The sequence below is a fragment of the Solea senegalensis genome, linkage group LG2, assembly GCF_019176455.1.
Source record: "Solea senegalensis isolate Sse05_10M linkage group LG2, IFAPA_SoseM_1, whole genome shotgun sequence".
In the NCBI taxonomy this organism is placed as follows: Eukaryota; Metazoa; Chordata; class Actinopteri; order Pleuronectiformes; family Soleidae; genus Solea; species Solea senegalensis.
The window spans coordinates 29,622,287-29,640,381 of record NC_058022.1 but is presented as its reverse complement, the minus strand read 5'-3'; the positions used below and the strand labels follow the sequence as shown (position 1 = coordinate 29,640,381).

Below are 18,095 nucleotides of genomic sequence, written 5' to 3'. Positions count from 1 at the left end.
GTGTAGTCAGCTTTCGCTTCAAAACACAAAATACCTGCTCTGGTTGGTTTGTCAGCACAAGCTGGCTGCCTCCATAAAGCAAGACCCTTGCCTAAAGTACATATAAAAGACTTATTCTAAAGCTATGAAAACGAGAAGATTTTTTACTTAAAAGTGATTACTCACTTATATAAACATATGTATGCATTGCATGTTACACTCCTAAATGTTACTCATTAATCTTTAAATGATAGAGCAGCAATTTTAATGTCATTGATGATTGATGTCATTGTTCAAATCATGTTTCAACCAAACCTGCCATTCCCTGTGCTTTACTTTGTTACATATCGTTAAGACATTGGTCATGGAGAGTTGGATTAGAGCTAAAGCAAATGGTTTTATGTAATATTCTGTTGAAGGAAATCTCATTTGTAGCCTTTAATGCTCCATACTTGACTAGTACAACAATTAATCAGCCACTGTGCAGCCTCCATCATGGGTTATATAAGTGTTTCTTTATTTTGGAGGCGTCGCTGTTCTTTCTTTGAGACTTTGACAGAAAACTGTGATACTTTCACATTTGTTCAGAAACATAGGAAAACCCCACCAGTGACATGTGTGACCCTTTAATCCACAGATTGTAGTGTTTTGTGTGGTGCTCTCATGAATCTGCGATGACAGCGCCCTCAGGAGATCACTGTGTTCAAGCTAGACTAAAATGCTTTCTCCCTTGCGATGACTGAATGTGAGAAAAATAATCGTAGGTCTCTAGGCTGCTGCCTCTTCCCTTTTTAAGGCTATTTTAGTCTATATGGGAACTGAAATATCAGCAGTTTCCATTAATTTCCACTGACCTCTCCAGTCATACACAGTGTACCATAAAGAAAATAAACAAAATGCTTAAGTGATATATTGTGAGTTTTTTTCTCACTCAAATTTTCTACTTTTTTAGAAAAACTCGAGAGTAAAATGGCTATAATCTTATATAGCACTTTTCTATTGATGATGAGCTGATTTACACTACAGATTTGCCATTCACCCATTCACTCACTCTTTTATACAGCGCATCTATGTGCAGCACATTTCACTATCACATATCTTTCTTACTCATTCACACGCTGCCATCAGGAGCAATGTGGGGTTCAATGTCTTGCCCAAGGACACATCGGCATGAGCCGGAAATTTAACCCACAACCTTAGAGTTGAAAGGCAACTTACTCGCTACGGTAGTAACTCGTGGCCTAAGGATTACACAACAAAAAAACACTCAGTCAGAAACCCACTCTCAAGAGCATTAACACACCACTATAGCACTTGAATTAATGGACGCAATATCACACCATGAAATATTTTGATCTTGAGTTGTGCAGAGCTGTTTTGATACCAATACTGCCTTTGTCAAGTTGCCAAGTTTAAACTTTAATCACCATTAATGCTTTAATTGCTGTTAAATCTCAGTGTAGCAGTTATTTTTCTTGTCATTTTGGGGAAGTGAACCTCAGAAACCCAGTTAAAACAGTACATGGTGACCACTCAGATTTAAAGACATGGGTTTTTATCACAAGTTTGCTGTAAAAAAAATATCCAGATGAATTTTTCTTGTTTGTTTGTTTGTTTGCACACGAGAAATGTGATGGCTGAGCAGCAACTGGGATTCAAATCCTGCCTCTGCCTCCTGTGCGCTGCATACCCGAGCAGTCTCTGACTGAATCTGTGGTTTGCTTTTCCACCTGGATAACAAGCGGTTCAGCTCGCTGTCAGAGTCATTGACTCATTTAAATTTAACAATCGTTAACACATCCAGACATGTTTTGTAAGTTTAAAAAGAATGCCTTCATCTCAAGGAAACACCTCCTGGATTTTTCATATTGACTGGTAGAGAGCTCTGGATAGTTAATTCTCTTCCAAAGAACTTGTGACTTGCTGATCATTTCTGTGCTTCAGTGTCTCTGTTTGAAACTAATGCTGCCTTCAAGTGCATCTAATCTACTCGTTCTTCAGGCACATACATTTATTGTAAAAAAAATAAATAAAATTGCAGTAAGTAATGGTAAAATATGTTCCAGAATGAAGTGCATGGCTTCTCAATAGTCCAGTTAAACCCTAATGATTTAAAATAGAAATAAAAAAGTTCACTCACATGCAAGTGATATCTGTGTTTCCAGTTGCTCTTGAAGGCAGTTTTATCTGATTTGTCTTTTAAGACTACTTACTTTAACATTAAGACTCCATTGTCATGTTCCTCTCTCTGCTTCTAGAGGAGAGTGGCATCTCCTTGCTTCAGCTGATAGGAGACCCTCCACCAAATGCGATCATCGGGGTGAGTGGGCCGAGGGGGGAGCCCGCTTATGCCTTTACCCCTGGGGCTGTGTCGGGACAACCGGCTTTGGCCCACTTCCCCAACCCGTTCTACCGCCACTTCTCCCTCACCTTCCACATCAAGCCCACCACTTCTGCTGCCTCTGTCCTCTTCTCCATCACTGATGGGCCTCAGAAGATCATGTATGTTGGGGTCAAGCTCAGTGAGGTGAAGTCCGGCCGCCAGACCGTGCAGTTCTTCTACACTGAGCCCGACTCTGAGGCTTCATATGAGGCGGCCAGGTTTGAGGTGCCGAGCTTGGTGAACACCTGGAGTCGCTTCTCGCTGTCCATCTTTGAGGAGGTGGTGACGTTCTACCACGGCTGTGACTCTGAGCCACAGTTGGTGAAGTTTGAGCGTTCCCCGGACCCAATGGAGCTGGACCCAGGAGCGGGGATCTTTGTGGGTCAGGCAGGAGGAGCTGATGTTGACAAGTTCCAGGTAAAGAAATTGGAATTAAAATAATCATAAAGTGTTGCATACATGGATAACCACACCAAAGCTGCAAGCTAAATCCTCTTCCAGAGGCATGGTAAATTTGTTTTATTTAATATTATTATTTTATATATTATATAGAAAGATCCAGAAGAATCTTCTTTTTTCTCAGGATGAAAGTAATAAAAACATAGTTGCAAACATGACACTAGCTGTCAGTTACAGCCTTAATCACAAACTTCTATTATTGAATTTGAAAAAGGGCAGGACTTAATCAAACTGATTTTGTGCACTAAATAAAAACACACTAGAGTCACTTTTCTAACCACAAACTCAATGTTTCCAGCAGAGGAAATGCTTGAGCTTTGAATAATGTTTACTCATCACATTTCTGACAGAAATTAATCAAAAATAGCAATAAATCCTGCCTCAAAAGTCACCCATGGGAGCTGGAGAAGTCAGAATATAAAACACTGTGCAGGTTTGACCTCTTTTATATCTCCCTGTGGCATCTTTGTGTTAAACCTCCCCTTTTCTTGTAAATGTTTTACTTGACCTCACCTCTGAGCCTTGACCCAGGTGCCTACATGCAATGGTCACAAAGCCTTTGCAGTACTGAACTTCAAAAATAATGAGCTTTTAACATATTTTGTGAACTTGTAAAATACTTAGTAGGGTATTATATCATTATTCTTATTGTTGTGTTTTACTTGTTTAAGAATACAAGTCTTGTGAGCCAAAGGAAACCCTGCCTTAAAGAGTCTTCTTTCAACCCCTGTGTCAAACATCCAAATTGTGTGTAACATTTTAAAAGCAGCTAACACAATATTCAACTCTGTGAGTCATTTCTCTCATAGTTTCCATCTGAGTGTGATAAAAGTGAGAGAATTCGTGCCTGATTGACTATAATGAGTCATGTCATGGTGAAATCAAATGTTTTCCCACTGTTTGCGTGTGTGTTTGTGTGTTTAGGGGCAGATTGCAGAGCTCAAAGTGGTGGGAAACTCTCGGGCAGCTGAGCGCCTGTGCGATGATGAGGACGACTCTGACGCTGTGAGTGTTCACGCTTAAATTTTACGGTGTCAAAGTGTGGCTTCGCTTCAAAAACCTTTCTCTTCCCGCTTCTTAGGCTTCTGGAGACTTTGGCAGTGGTGACGGTGAAAGGAGACAAACAGGACACACTGTGAAGGTCAGTTTTTCACACAGCCAGTTGCTTTTTTTGGACAAAATTTAGGGTTAAATCTGGATAGTTTGACCCCTATTTCACCTACTGGGCCATTCCACGGACTTAAATTTTTTTTTTCGAGATTATACGATGACACAAACTAGCTATGCAAAATTCCGGCCTCCCTAACTATTCTACTTCTATTCTACTCTCCTCTGTCCTATGTTTTTTTAGACCACCTCTGCACCTTTCCGTCCAGTACCCGAGCCACCACTGATCTCCTCAGAGGGAACTAGACTCAAAGAAACAGGTAACAGGAAAACCAAAGTCCTCATCACCCACTTTAGAATCCCTGAGTGCAAGTCTTCGGCATGCACCTGCCAAAAATGCTGATCACAGTAAATTTAAACAGACTGTGGCAAAGACATTTTAAATCATGCAGCAGCTGCTGCCAAATAAGTGTCATATACAATCAGCTTGTTTTTATGCAGAAATATGTGCATTAGGGTGCCTGTTTGGACCTGAGCGTGTGGGCGAGTGTTGCTGCAGGGTTTCAGCATTCTCCGCAGAGTGGAACTGTAACTCTTTAGTGCCCTCAGGAGGACTATTGAAGATGCAGAGCAATTTTCTTGGTTTTTTGAGCATTTAACTTGTGATGCCAGAGGTAAAAAAAAAAAAAGAAGCCCAAATTAAAACTAATAGGACATAACAAAGTCTTACACAGTGTCTCATCAATTATCACCTCTGAAAAATTCCAACACAAATTAACCATTTACACTCACCTCGCTCTGTAATCCAACTGAGCAGCAGGTAATGTTGTGTTTGTGTTGACTTCAGACGTCAGGTATCAGCTGCCATCAGTGGACTACAGCCAGTCTGGATCACCAGGCCCTAGAGGTGGGTCTCTGGGGGCAAAAGGATATTGATAGCAGCTCTCAGAACTGCTGATGCAGATTAACCAACACATGGCCCTCCTGTCATGTCATGCTATAGAATGAGCCTGATTTTTGTGAGCTGTGAGCACGTCGGTGGTGGTTTGCTTGTTGCTCCCTTTTCAATCTGCTCGTATATAAATGTCATTTAGCAGGAGTTGTCCTACTCCTTCTCCTTTGTTTCATATAGGAAACAAGCTCCAGCTTCACTGTTTAACATTTGATTTCTCATCAGATGTCTCACAGCGGGTTCTGCTTGCTGTTTCGGTGCTTTGTTAATTCAGTTTTGTGCCTGGTATATTGTATTGAATCACAGCAGCAGGTTACGGTGTGAAATAAAACTGAATGCACATTTTTCCCTGTATACATGAACAACGGATGAATAAAATAATTAAGAGGGGAGGCTTGTAACTTGCCGGTGGTGATATTACATAAATCATTTTAGATTTACTTTGCGATTCCTACATTAAAATATGCACATGAACATCTGAATCCAGTCACATTGGAGGGATGAATTGAATAATGCAGCAGCAGCATCGCCCTCTACTGAGCAGATGACTTCATTGTATCTACTGGCCAAAAAGTTTCAATCAGGTTCATGAAGAGGTGGAAAAGTCCCTTCTAATGTGCAAATATCTCTTGGTTTAATCATTACAGACTTGTCTGTGTTTTGCTTTTGGTGCTTTTTGTTGCACATTGGTTTCACGTTTTATGTTTCGTGTCATGCATGAAGCAATTAGTAGTTTCAGATTGCTTTTAATGGTGGTGGTGGTGAATCAGTGTCATCAGAAAATAGTCCTCTTCAAGTTGTTTTAATTATTAAAAAACAACCTCTAAAACTGAATCATTGATTATCAAAATAGTTGATGATTCATAAATTGATTAGTAATTGATTATTCAAATAATCATTGCAGGCCTAGACCTGATTCGTATTTAATCAATATAATATAATATATACAATCATTTTTGTACTCACTATTGTACTGCATTTCCTCTGTTACTTTCCAGACCTTTTCATAAAGCAATGTTTTTGTAGTTTGTGTTTACTCATGCATGTGCAAGTGGTGCTGATCATTACAACCTGTGTAACCCATTCCATGTGACGCCTTCTTCAGGTCCCGGTGGTGCTAAAGGTGAGAAAGGTGACCGTGGAGAGAAAGGCTTAAAGGGTGACTTAGGTCCTGCGGGGCCGAAGGGAGAGTCAGGATTCAGCATTGGCTCTGGGGTCTCCTCTCAGGGTGGAGAAGGCGGACAGAAGGTAAATGACTGTGAGCCGTGTTTTCAGCCGCATCACTCAGTGATATCAGTGACTTATGACTGATTTGTCTGATTGTTTCTGTTTTTCAGGGAGAAAAGGGTGAAAAGGTAAGTTCCTATCATCTCTACCATTGTCGTTCATTCCTTTTATAATAATATTTATTTTCAAATCTAAACAATATACACAACAACAACGAAACAATGCTACACAACAAAACAAGTGCAACATATCTCTACTAAACAAAACACAAATAAACAGACAAACAAGGTCAGTGTTAAATCTTAATAAACATAAACCACAGCCACATGTAGACAAACACATATACAAACAACAGAAACATTTTCTTTGACAGTAATGTTAAATTAAATTTCAAATAACATTTCCTCCATTAAACATTTTCATTTTATGTTTTCTATTGGTGATTTCTCTGCTTTTCCTCCCCACTAGGGCAGTTCTGGCTTCGGATACCCCGGCAAAAAAGGAGAGCGCGGGGCACTGGGGCCTTCTGGGCCCCGCGGTCCTCCCGGGCCTGCAGCTGAGGTTGTCCGACTCGGGGACGGCTCTGTCGTGCAGCAGGTGTCTGGACCTCCTGGTCCTCCTGGACTGCCAGGGTTGGATGGCGCCATAGGACCTGCAGGAGCTGATGGGGAGCCTGTGAGTTTGACTGTTTTGTTTTTAGATACAGATACAGAATGATAGAACAGTCATTCACTGTTGATTGTCTTCCAGGGTGATCCAGGAGAGGATGGAAAATCTGTAAGTTCCTTACAAAGTTCCTCACAAAGAAATATTTATTTTCTGGAAATTTACATTTCATTGTTATGTTGCTGTTTTTAGGGTCCTGCTGGGCCACCAGGTCTCCCAGGAAATTCTGGAACACCTGGTACCAAAGGTGAAAAGGTACATACTGGACAATGATGGAGTAGTACCTTTTATCAAAGGGCTTCATTCAATGTAATAATCGGTGGCTTCTAAATCTTTGTAGGGTGATCGTGGGGAGGGTCAGCCTGGAGCCAGAGGACCACCAGGTCTACCAGGACCTCCTGGACCTAGCAGTGGCGATCGCCCAGTACGTCCACACTTCAATTTCTTTCAGTATTCAAGTTTTCTTGACTTATTGGTCACTATACTTAATTAATTATGTTTTGTTAGACATTTGTGGACATGGAGGGCTCAGGATTCCCAGACTTGGACAAATTCCGGGTATGTTGACCATCTTTAAAGTGTATGCATTGAGTTTTTACGCAATGTAATCATGTTGTGGTTTGTTTTCCAGGGTTTCCGTGGTCTTCCTGGTCCCCCTGGCCCCCCTGGACCTCCGGGGATCCCTGGTACCTCAGTAGCACTTAGTCCCGATGGTCCCATAGCCTTTGGACCTCCTGGACCACCTGGACTAGATGGAGCCCCTGGTCTGCCAGTGAGTATTCTTACTTTACTGGGATTGTTTATTGTGCTCAAGCATTACTTCATGAATTAATCATGTCTACCCTTTCAGGGTCCTCCTGGTCTTCCTGGTGCACCAGGTCAACCTGGACTCAGTGGACCGAAGGTGAGAATGTATTCTCAAAGAATACAAAAAATAACACACATCGTGGCTCTTTTTTCACTTCAGGAAACCAATAGATATTTGTACAGTTTTGTCTGATGATTGTGGAGACAATGAGCTGCAAACGGGGCTACAAAGCACGTGTGATGTCCTTTTGTCCTTTTATATGTCCATCTGTTTTGCTCCAGGGTGACAGTGGAGAGCTGGGTCTTCCTGGAACAGCTGGCGAGAAGGTAACTTAAGTCTGAGTTGTTGTTTTTTTTTTTAACCCCAAACTCAAATCTGTGGCAAAACAAAACAAAACATGAGTGTTATGTTTCATGGACACATTTGTGGCAGGAGCACACAAATAGATCTTCTCTGTTATTTGTCGCTTTCCTCCAGCAAAACACGCAGGACTCCAACTTTCTCACGGGCCTATTCTCTTACTTTACTCCATCCTCTACGGTGTGTAACGGGTCACTGTGCTGGGGGGGTTTCTGCTTTTGTGACGTCCTTTCCTTTTCATAATTCAACTTGCTGTGGTCCTAGTTTCTGAACTTTTAAACTACATGATCCTCAAAGCTTTGTTTTTCTTACCCAACAAAATTTGGAGGACAAAAATTTTCCCATGTTCTTCTGCTGTCTTTCTCTTGTGTGATGTTTTTCTGGATCTCAGTCTCTTGACTCTCTGGTTTTCTGTCTCTGCACGAGTCTGTTGAATTTGTCCTGTTTGTGGCATTGCTTGGTATTCTGCTGCGGCTGCACTGACAGGTATTTCCATGTTTCACTGAACCAAAACATCAACATTTTTATTTCCCAGGGTTCTCCTGGGGACCCAGGACAGACAGGTGTAACAGGGCAAACTGGGCTTGCAGGGCTTCCAGGTCCCATGGGACCAGTTGGTCCTCCAGGACCTCCTGGACCACCGGGGCCACCACACCGAATTGGCTATGTAAGTAGAGATTTCTTTCTAACGCTTGGTTAGAAAGGGTTGAAAACAGAATAAGGTGAATACTTTCTTCAGTGTTACTGTCATAGAGATAAGTAAAAGATTTTCTGTTTTCTAGTGCCCTAAATATTCACTACACCCGTACATGTGTCAATCCTCAAAAACTGTGCTCATGTTTAGTTGATTTTTGCTAAAAACTAAAAACTGCTGTGTTTAAATGTTTTATAAGGTTATTGAGCCTTTTAATGTATTGCAAAGTGATATAGTGATCATTAACCATCCATCTGTATTCTACCGCTTTATCCTCCACATGAATGTTGCGACATAGAGCGAAAGGCAGGTTACACACTGTACAGATCCTGGAATAATTTTGTCTCTATAGCACAAAATAAAACTTTTTTGGGTGAATCAGGTATTTTGGTGTTTTTTAATATATTGGGTTTCCTAGAACTGTATTTCTATTGAGATATTAGGCTCTCAACTTGAAACAGAATGGATATAAAGGCATTAGCTTGCCATAAGTGACACTGGAAGCTAACTGGGGCTAAATCTAGGTGCCATTTGTTGCCAAAATGAGTTGCTGTGTGATTTGTTGACACAAAGACACATATTGACAAAATTTAAACTGGGAAAATGAACAAATTGACCAAAGCCAACATGTAACCAGCTTAAATATATGTGATGTAATTAGTACATGCACAAAGTAACCCCGCATGCCAATGGAAATGTTATATGCTGATGTACATACCATTCAGATCAATATTATTGCTCAAATTTGCTTGCAATTACATTTTTAAAATATGAATTTGGTCTGAAGGGGATCTTAGGCCTGAAATGTCACCTGGTCGTGATAATAAAGGTATAATGACTACTTTAGAATTTTTCAATCTAGCCCAGCTCCCAGTAGGTGTGTGTACCTTTGCACACTTTTTATTAAACTGGATTTAACACACTCCTTCTTATGTGAATCACATCAAACCTGGATTGTGGTTAATTCACTACGCTTAAGAAAAAGACATAGAGTTGCAGCCATCTGTATTAATCATCTTCCTCATGTCAAATCTCCTCCTTACAAAGACTGACCAGGATGGATATGATATGACCAATGGCTTGCCTGGACTTGCAGGCCCACCTGGACCACAGGTACCTATTCACTCATACATGACACTGCTGTCCTTCTCTTCACTACACGTATCATATCTTACGCTGTCCTGCATCATGTCTTAACAGGGTCCACCTGGTATCGCAGGTTTACCCGTAAGTACAAAGAGTCTGTGTGGGTTTGTGTTGTTTACAGCTGTGTGTCTCAGTCAATCCATTGCCTCCGTTTTAAGAATGCAAAGTGTTTCTACATTATAAACATCAATACAATTTGTATTAAATAATTGTGGTGACATTATTATTATTAGTAATGTTTTAATTGTGAATTCCAGGGTAAACCAGGTTTACCAGGCAACCATGGAGAAAAAGGAGTAGAGGGACCAAGAGGACCGACTGGGTCATCAGGCTTAGACGGATTCCCTGGGCAGCCTGTATGTACATAAACTGTTTGTACATGTTTTTTTTAGACTCGACCATTTGATTAGACTTGGACTAGTTAGTTTTCATGGCATTATACCAATAAGTGTGTTCCATTTCTAGGGTGAAAGGGGAGACAGAGGAGAGAAAGGCGAAAGGGTGAGTGCATGTATTGTGTAAACCAAATTTCCAATCTTCCTGCCTGATAAAAAAAATAGAAACTATGCAGGTTTTAACAAAAGATAAAAAGAACATCAGTGTTTGAGCTGAGAAAAATAAAAACATTTGGTTCATTTTGGGGTCTGCTTTTTCGTAAAATGCCCTTTTGTGTGCTTTTGGTCGGATGCTACAACTGTGTTATTGTTTGTCTTCCATGAAGGTTGAGCACTTTCCTGCATGACGAGGATTTTTATTTTTCCATGATGCTAAGCTGACATGTTTCTACTTTGGCAATTTATTGTCTTTTATTGTGTTTCATTTTTTGTAATTTTGTGTTGCAGGGTCTGCCAGGGCGAGAAGGTGGACCAGCTGGACCTCCAGGACCTCCCGGACCTCCAGGAGAGATCGTCTACCAGACAGGAGATGTGAGGGTTGATGAAGAACTGAAAAATAAACAAAAAAAAAAATAACCTGCACATGAACATGAATGTTTGCCACGTCACTGCTTGTTCACTAAAAATCGCTTGTTCACGCTCTCAGTTGCTGTTTGAGTTACTCATATTCACTAACAGTCACTGCTGGCTGGATTGTTTGCTCACCTCCACACTAACTGACCTAACTTTGTCTTGCTGTAGTATAACGAAGCATATTGGACCGAAGGGGGGCAGGTGAGTGCAACACACCCTTTGGTCCTTTAAATGACTCACTCTAACCTCAATATAAACCTAAATAGAAGTCTAACATTCATTTTTTTCTCATGAAAAGAACATTTTGTCTCATCACACACTGTTTTTTTCTCTGTTCCATAGGGACCTGGTGTTCCAGGTCGAGCTGGATTCCCGGTATGTATCATCATCGTCATCATCATCACACTGTTACACATGGAAGAATCCTATTAATGCACATAAATGGATCATGTGTAATTCATCATTCATGTGTAAATGTGTGTTCTCATGAAGGGACCTGTTGGACCCAAAGGAGACAAAGGAGATGAAGGTCCTCCAGGATATGCAGCTAAGGTAGAATAGTTCTATTCTGTTTTATTCTAATTTGAGAATAGTTTGATTTTACACACCTAAAACATTTATATTAGATGTATTTTTTCCACATTATACAATGCAAACATTAAAAAAAAAAGTAGCTATATTTAAGTTTAAATATGAGGGCATAATAATTCATTAACATTATATATCACGATGTAGTTTTGATTGATTTTCGTGAGACACAACACATACGGCTTTGGATGTTTCACCTAGAGCTACAGAATGAATTGTGTTAAACGTTTGTGGTAAAATATGTTATTCAGGGACAGAAAGGTGAGCCTGGTATCATCATGGGACCTGATGGGACACCGATGTTCCTGGGTGGCCTTGCAGGACAGCCGGTAAAAAAACCTCCTGTGCTTTATGAAGCATTATTCATAAACATGAATGTCCAAAATGTCCAAACATCTATTGATTGTTGTGTAAAAAATGTCAGTGTTTACAGCTTACCTTTATTTACAGGGTGAGATGGGACCTTCTGGTCCTGTTGGACCTCCAGTGAGTACCATCTTTTTTTAATATCTTGCTCATATTTCATTAACATAATAGTATCACACCACACTGCCAATAAATCCATATCCACATTTTTTTTCTCCAGGGCCCAGTTGGACCTTCAGGCCAGAAGGGAGAGATTGGGTTTCCAGGAAGACCGGTAACTGTCTTTCTAAATTTTAAATGAAAATATGCTAAATATAAAATAGGAATATAAAAATAGTTTATGTGTTTGATTATAGGGGCGACCTGGCCTGAATGGAGTCAAAGGAGAGAAGGGAGATTCGAGAGGTGGATCTGAATATCCATATCCTGTTAGTATCTGGCTTATTATTCCATTAATTTAAGTTATTCATACTTTGTATAGTCAGTCCTTCAACACATACACACATAGTAATCAATATTTGTTTTCTCCCAGGGTCCTCCAGGTCCACCAGGCCCTCCAGGACCTCCTGGACCTCCTGCACCCATCAACAGACTCGGAGTAAGTCCGGACATTATATATATTCACCTGAGTGAGAGAATTGAAGATTGGTTTAAACTGAAAAATACATCATAAATGTGTTTATTATTTGTTATTTTAAGTGTCCTACAGTTGCTTCTTACGCTACAAGATTATATTTGTCTTTTCCCTTCAGGTACATGATCATTACTCCAGATACTACCCCGGTGAGATCACTGCGTATTGTGAATGCTATGCTGTGTCTTGTACTAGTTTTATCATGATGTCAAAGACATCTTTTCTGTCACATGAGGACGTACAGATCCCATCAGATTTAAAACGTAGTGATGTGGAAGGTGGCGTATCCAAAGTTAAGCTCACAATCTGTATAACGAAAATGAATGGAAAATGAACACTATCATGTTTTTTCATGCGGCCGTGCCCCTGGCTCTAGCATCAGATTCTCATCCACAACAAGAATGTGTTTTCAAAGATGAAAGTACTTGTGCTTAACTCGACACGTTGTTGCTGCTGCCCTGCTTTGTTTTTAGCTGTCAAAGGAGAGAAAGGTGATCGTGGATTACCCGGGCTACTTGAAATACCAGGTATCACGCATTTTATCGGTGCACATGCTGTAAATCTTCATGCATTTTTAAGCTTTTAGCGTTTAGACAGTGGTAAAGCGAGACATTTTGTTTCTGATCCAGGTATTGGGTCCAGATATGACATTCACACATTAAGGGTAAGCCTCAACTCTGTAGACCTGTTGTTACTTGCAGTGAGTGGTTGTTTATGGCTAAGTTGTAAGATTTCACTTCATATTTCTTGACATTCATTTGACCAGAATGAGTTGAAAGGTGAACCTGGAATGAAAGGAGAGAAAGGAGAATCGGGAGGATATTATGACTCGCGCTATGGAGGGAGTGGAGCTCCAGGAGTTCCTGGACCTCCAGTAAGATTACATAATTATGCCATTTTCATTTCCCATACACAATTGAATGACCTCATTTTGTCCATTAACTGGAGCTGAAACTCAGATTGTATCTTCTTGTCCTATCAGGGACCTCAAGGTGACTCCATTGTTGGCCCACCAGGCCCTCAGGGGCCACCTGGTCCACCTGGAAGAGGCTACGATGGGCGGCCAGGGGAACCCGGGCCACCTGGACCTCCTGGACCCTCTCTGTCCGGTACCTACAGGGGCACACAGAGTGAGTCAAAGCACACCCAAATATTCTAAAATAAGATGTAAGCTGACATAACGTATGATTTGAGCTCATGTGACATCATTTCTTTACTTGACAGCTATCAATATTCCTGGGCCTCCGGGGCCACCTGGAGTACCAGGACTACCTGGACACTCTTCTGGGGTGAGGAAATCTTCTTTCTGCTTGTTAAATACAAAAAGAATACAACATTTGTTAGCATTGTTAGTTTGCACCACAGCTTTTGGACCAAAATTAGCAACAGTTATTGACAACTCATGACCAAATGTAGAATAAATGAATATTATTTGGCTGAAAAGCATGTTCTTATTTCACTCTGGGTTAATGATCGTAGGTAACGGTGTTGAGGACTTATGACACCATGACGGCCACTGCTAGAAGACAACCTGAAGGCTCTCTGGTCTACATTTTAGACCAAACAGATCTGTACTTGCGTGTCCGAGATGGAGTTCGTCAAGTCCAGGTAAACATTCAGTGAACATAAAAACACTTAATAATTAAGGTTTATTACGAAATAATGTGGATGCCCCCTTTATGTTTATGTTTATGTTTCAGCTTGGGGGCTACATTGCTTTGCCCAGAGAGGATGTGAGTGTTTTTTTTGTTTGTTTGTTTGTTTTTTTCTTTTACTCATTATTTAAATCGCCCTGTTAAATGCATATCATGAACATTGTTTACAGGCTAATGAGATTGCAGCTGTGCAGCCCCCACCAGTCGTCCCCTTCTCCCCAGATCACCACACCAACACCGACTCTCAGAGTCCACCTGACAGTCGCGCACAGCCCAACGTGCACCATACGACACACACAGATCCTCGACATGCATCCAACCCTGAAACGAGATACCCAACTCATCCTGAACCACAGCCTCACCCTGACCCACAGCATCACCCTGACCTACACCCTCAACCTGACCCACGGCCTGATCCTGAACCACAGCCTCATCCTGACCCACGGTATCAGCCCGATCCACGGTATCAGCCCGATCCTCGGTATCAGCCTGATCCGCGGTACCCTGCACCAACAGATCCAAGATATCCAAGTTACACAGAGCGAATAAACCATCCAGACGGTAGGTTTTCCGTCCATACCGCCCATGAACGCCCAACGTATCCAGACGGTCGCTATGCTGTCACACCTCAACGAAGACAGCCTCCACCTGTGCCCCATGTTCCAGTCCATCATCACACTTCAGGTCCAGGTGTAAGTGAAGCCACTTTTCAAATGACTTAGTCACATCTGAAGCTTCACTGCTTTGAAAACAGAGCTGTAGAATGTGACAACGTTGGTGTTTCCACAGCTCCACCTTATCGCCCTGAACAGCCCCCAGACAGGCTCCATGAGGGGGATCCGCGGTGCAGACTTTCTGTGCTTCACCCAGGCTCAGGCCATCGGGATGAAGGGAACATTTCGGGCCTTCCTGTCCGCCAGACTACAGGATCTCCACAGCATCGTGCGCAGGGCAGACAAGGACCGTATGCCAATTGTCAACCTAAAGGTATTTAAAATATAAAACAAACTGAGTAAGATACGTCACATCAGGGCCACTAGATAACACTCCCCTAATCAGAATAATGTGAGTAAAGGCTGCATCCCTGTACAAGATGACTAAAAAAAAGTCAAGATAAAGGAGCATTTGCACAATAAATCTAAGATTTAAGTGATGCTCATTGTGTTGTCTCCTCTTCCACAGGATGAGCTTCTGTTTGACAACTGGGATGCCATTTTCAACGATGGCAAAATGAAGGATAATGTGCCAATCTACTCCTTTGATGGCAAAAATGTCCTCACTGACAACACATGGTGACCAAAATAAATACAAATTAAAAAGAGAAAAATGACCAGTAAACAATAACTTTTCTAATATTCTGAAAAATAAAGCAGCAAAAACTCACTGTACACACTGCTTGTGATCCCCCAGGCCAGAAAAGATGATGTGGCATGGGTCGACCAGTAGTGGGCAGCAGTACGTCGACGGCTACTGCGAGACGTGGCGTGTGAGCGACCGGGCACGGACTGGGATGGCGTCTTCGCTCCAGAGCGGCAACCTCCTCGAGCAGAGCTCCAGCAGCTGCTCCAGCTCTTACGTTGTGCTGTGCATTGAGAATAGCTACATCGGTCACGCCAAGAGATAGAGATACACACACACACACACACACACACACACACTCCATATGCAGTGCCTTGTAAATATTTTTTTTCTAATAATAATGACTTAATGTTTGTTAGCTGATCTAACATGGTGCTCTTCAGGATGAAACCACATGTTGAACCTAAGTTAAACTCAGGTGACACACACTAACACTCCCTCTGGCAGCCACGTAGGTTGCCAGAACCTTTTTAATCTAGTGCTTTCTTTTGTGTTTGTGATTTGTCAGCACATATGCTGATACAAAACATGATTCTTGCTGGCAAAGTTTACATTTATCCAGGTGTTGATATTTTAATCCCCAAAGCAATGGAGGTTAAGTGAGTTCCTTATATGAACTATACATGTTTTGAAAGTAGATTTCAAATCTTCAGACGCTATGTTTAACTGCATGGGAAGGTGTGAACTTTAACATGTTGACAAGACATTATGAAATTAAACAACAATAGCATTCAGTTAAAAATATTTTGTCACAAAAAACAGTTGCATTCAGTTCAGTTTTCTCACTCAAATCAAGATTTTTTAGGTAATAATAAAATAATAATAATTTATTTATATCAATGCAACCCAACATGCTTTACACAGTCAAACAATAACAAACAAGCAATTAAACAGAAAAAGCTATCAGTCTAATAAAATACAAAAAACCAAGTAGATACAGTTGAAAAGCCATTTGAAAAAGGGCGAGTCTTTTGTTTCTTTTTCTTTTCTTTTATTATTATTCCATTAAAAACATAAAAATAGAAAGCAGCCTCGCCAGATTTCTTTTCAGATACTAAGGAAAATCAGTTGAGGACTTTTTGTTGGGACATAGTATTCTATACTTAGTATTCTAACAGTCTAAACTGTTTTATATTCTTTAAATTGTAGAACTCAATCACATGGTCTTTTAAGATATTTTGGAAATGTTCTTTTCTAAATGACACACGTACATTCCTAAGAAATTTTTATACGAGGTGAATGAAATATTGTGGGACCCACCACTGTCATCATTCATTGAAATGTTGCCCTGGTTACTGCAGAATTTCCTTCCTCTGACATGAAAATGTGCTCCTCAAGTGTCTGAAAAACAGTGTTAAAACCTTTGAAACAAGGTTTCCTGTGTCTTAAATACCACATTTCCTGATCTTTATAAAATGTTGTTTTTCACTTTGAAATGTGCAACTGTCTTCAGCATCCATGAGTTATGAAATGTTTTTTTTCTTTTTAATTTCTTCTCCTATTCATTGATGTTACCCTTAACCCACGTTACACCGTTGCGTGGGATGTTATTTTCAAATCGTATTTTTAGCAATAACAAAGGGATATTTATTTTTTATAGACTGCTTTTTTTCTTGTTCAGCTACAATGTGTTTCCCAGACATTTCCTAATATACAGTACTTACAGCTAATGTGCAAAATCCCACACAAAGCTGATTACTATGTGTTATACTCCTAAGATTACAGTTTCAGTTTCCCACTGATACAAAGTTTGTGCACATACAAATAAAATTAATGTACAGAGACCTGGAAAGAATTCAGCCATAATTGTTTTATGCACTGGTGCTTGTTTGTTGTTTTGCTTTGAAATTAGAGAGCAGAACAGGAGAAGGGAGCTTATTGTTGGCCAAAACCAAACGTCATGTATTAGCCGAGCCATAAACAAATCAATTTACGTGTGTATTAACTCCTGTAGAATTCAGTCCGTCTCCTTTGTTATGTGAGCAACTTTCCTGAAAAGCTGCGTCTCAGTGAATAAACCAATGAGGAATTGTGAGATGTGATCTCAGATGAAGCTGTGATTTGTCTGGAGTGTATGTCATGATTATCAAGTTGACGTTGGTGTGTGACACCTAACTTTTGTCTTTTGAATTATTGGATAATTTTACCTCTTCCGGCCTCGCTAAATACAAAGTGCAAATGTCTGTCTTTGAACACTAACTGCTCTTTTTCATTTAAGGCAGGAAAGAAGGCCCGTAGGCCTTTTGTGCCACTTAAAATCAAGTTTTAATGTCTTATTAAATGTGTGTTTGTTGTGAACTATACATCATATCATCATCTGTGTAAAATATTATCACAAATATAATTTTTTCAATTGACAGGCCCCCAACTGACCAGCCCCCAAGTCATTTGAGTTTGAGAGCGCTGCTTTATAGACATGATAGAACCACTTCTTTATTTGGCCCAAGGGGGGTGGCAGAGTATGAATTTGTGTGCATTTAATCTCAAAGACCCAATTTTAGCACAAAAACATAAAAAAACATTCATGTTTATCATTAACCTAAATTGATGCAGGAAAATGATTCCACTGTGTAATGACTAACCACTGTATGAGGGGAGATTAAGACCTAATTAGTCTTTTAATGAACATTCAGTACCCATACACTAATACAACCTCCTTAAATGAATTTAGAATCATTAATGATGCATATTATAACAAAGGAGGAACATTAATTTGCTGTTATTTACTAAAAAAGCAGCAAAAA

The 18,095-nt window shown here is 40.5% G+C and overlaps 1 protein-coding gene across 8 annotated transcripts in view; it reads left to right on the top strand.

Annotated features, from left to right (window-relative positions):
• LOC122762497 (collagen alpha-1(XVIII) chain-like) overlaps window positions 1–17,393 on the top strand; it is a 37,626-nt gene extending 20,233 nt beyond the window's left edge. For 4 of the 8 annotated variants that reach the window (XM_044017750.1, XM_044017743.1, XM_044017736.1 and 1 more), the window contains exons 2-43: window positions 2,238–2,779; window positions 3,746–3,826; window positions 3,903–3,962; window positions 4,173–4,248; window positions 4,776–4,835; window positions 5,986–6,128; window positions 6,218–6,235; window positions 6,576–6,782; window positions 6,858–6,884; window positions 6,966–7,028; window positions 7,114–7,197; window positions 7,281–7,331; window positions 7,405–7,545; window positions 7,624–7,677; window positions 7,863–7,907; window positions 8,059–8,121; window positions 8,477–8,608; window positions 9,683–9,748; window positions 9,836–9,862; window positions 10,039–10,137; window positions 10,247–10,282; window positions 10,624–10,707; window positions 10,918–10,950; window positions 11,092–11,124; window positions 11,242–11,301; window positions 11,589–11,666; window positions 11,788–11,823; window positions 11,924–11,977; window positions 12,060–12,131; window positions 12,236–12,301; window positions 12,456–12,486; window positions 12,811–12,864; window positions 12,967–13,001; window positions 13,104–13,211; window positions 13,320–13,467; window positions 13,562–13,626; window positions 13,817–13,945; window positions 14,038–14,070; window positions 14,163–14,684; window positions 14,782–14,979; window positions 15,175–15,284; window positions 15,403–17,393. In XM_044017750.1, the coding sequence (XP_043873685.1) occupies window positions 2,238–2,779; window positions 3,746–3,826; window positions 3,903–3,962; window positions 4,173–4,248; window positions 4,776–4,835; window positions 5,986–6,128; window positions 6,218–6,235; window positions 6,576–6,782; window positions 6,858–6,884; window positions 6,966–7,028; window positions 7,114–7,197; window positions 7,281–7,331; window positions 7,405–7,545; window positions 7,624–7,677; window positions 7,863–7,907; window positions 8,059–8,121; window positions 8,477–8,608; window positions 9,683–9,748; window positions 9,836–9,862; window positions 10,039–10,137; window positions 10,247–10,282; window positions 10,624–10,707; window positions 10,918–10,950; window positions 11,092–11,124; window positions 11,242–11,301; window positions 11,589–11,666; window positions 11,788–11,823; window positions 11,924–11,977; window positions 12,060–12,131; window positions 12,236–12,301; window positions 12,456–12,486; window positions 12,811–12,864; window positions 12,967–13,001; window positions 13,104–13,211; window positions 13,320–13,467; window positions 13,562–13,626; window positions 13,817–13,945; window positions 14,038–14,070; window positions 14,163–14,684; window positions 14,782–14,979; window positions 15,175–15,284; window positions 15,403–15,616 (4,238 nt within the window). In that variant the 3' untranslated portion in view covers window positions 15,617–17,393. The remainder of the gene's footprint in view (window positions 1–2,237; window positions 2,780–3,745; window positions 3,827–3,902; window positions 3,963–4,172; window positions 4,249–4,775; window positions 4,836–5,985; window positions 6,129–6,217; window positions 6,236–6,575; window positions 6,783–6,857; window positions 6,885–6,965; window positions 7,029–7,113; window positions 7,198–7,280; window positions 7,332–7,404; window positions 7,546–7,623; window positions 7,678–7,862; window positions 7,908–8,058; window positions 8,122–8,476; window positions 8,609–9,682; window positions 9,749–9,835; window positions 9,863–10,038; window positions 10,138–10,246; window positions 10,283–10,623; window positions 10,708–10,917; window positions 10,951–11,091; window positions 11,125–11,241; window positions 11,302–11,588; window positions 11,667–11,787; window positions 11,824–11,923; window positions 11,978–12,059; window positions 12,132–12,235; window positions 12,302–12,455; window positions 12,487–12,810; window positions 12,865–12,966; window positions 13,002–13,103; window positions 13,212–13,319; window positions 13,468–13,561; window positions 13,627–13,816; window positions 13,946–14,037; window positions 14,071–14,162; window positions 14,685–14,781; window positions 14,980–15,174; window positions 15,285–15,402) is intronic. The other 4 variants (XM_044017712.1, XM_044017720.1, XM_044017704.1 and 1 more) reach the window with 4 other exon arrangements.
• The last annotated feature ends 702 nt before the right edge of the window (window positions 17,394–18,095 follow it).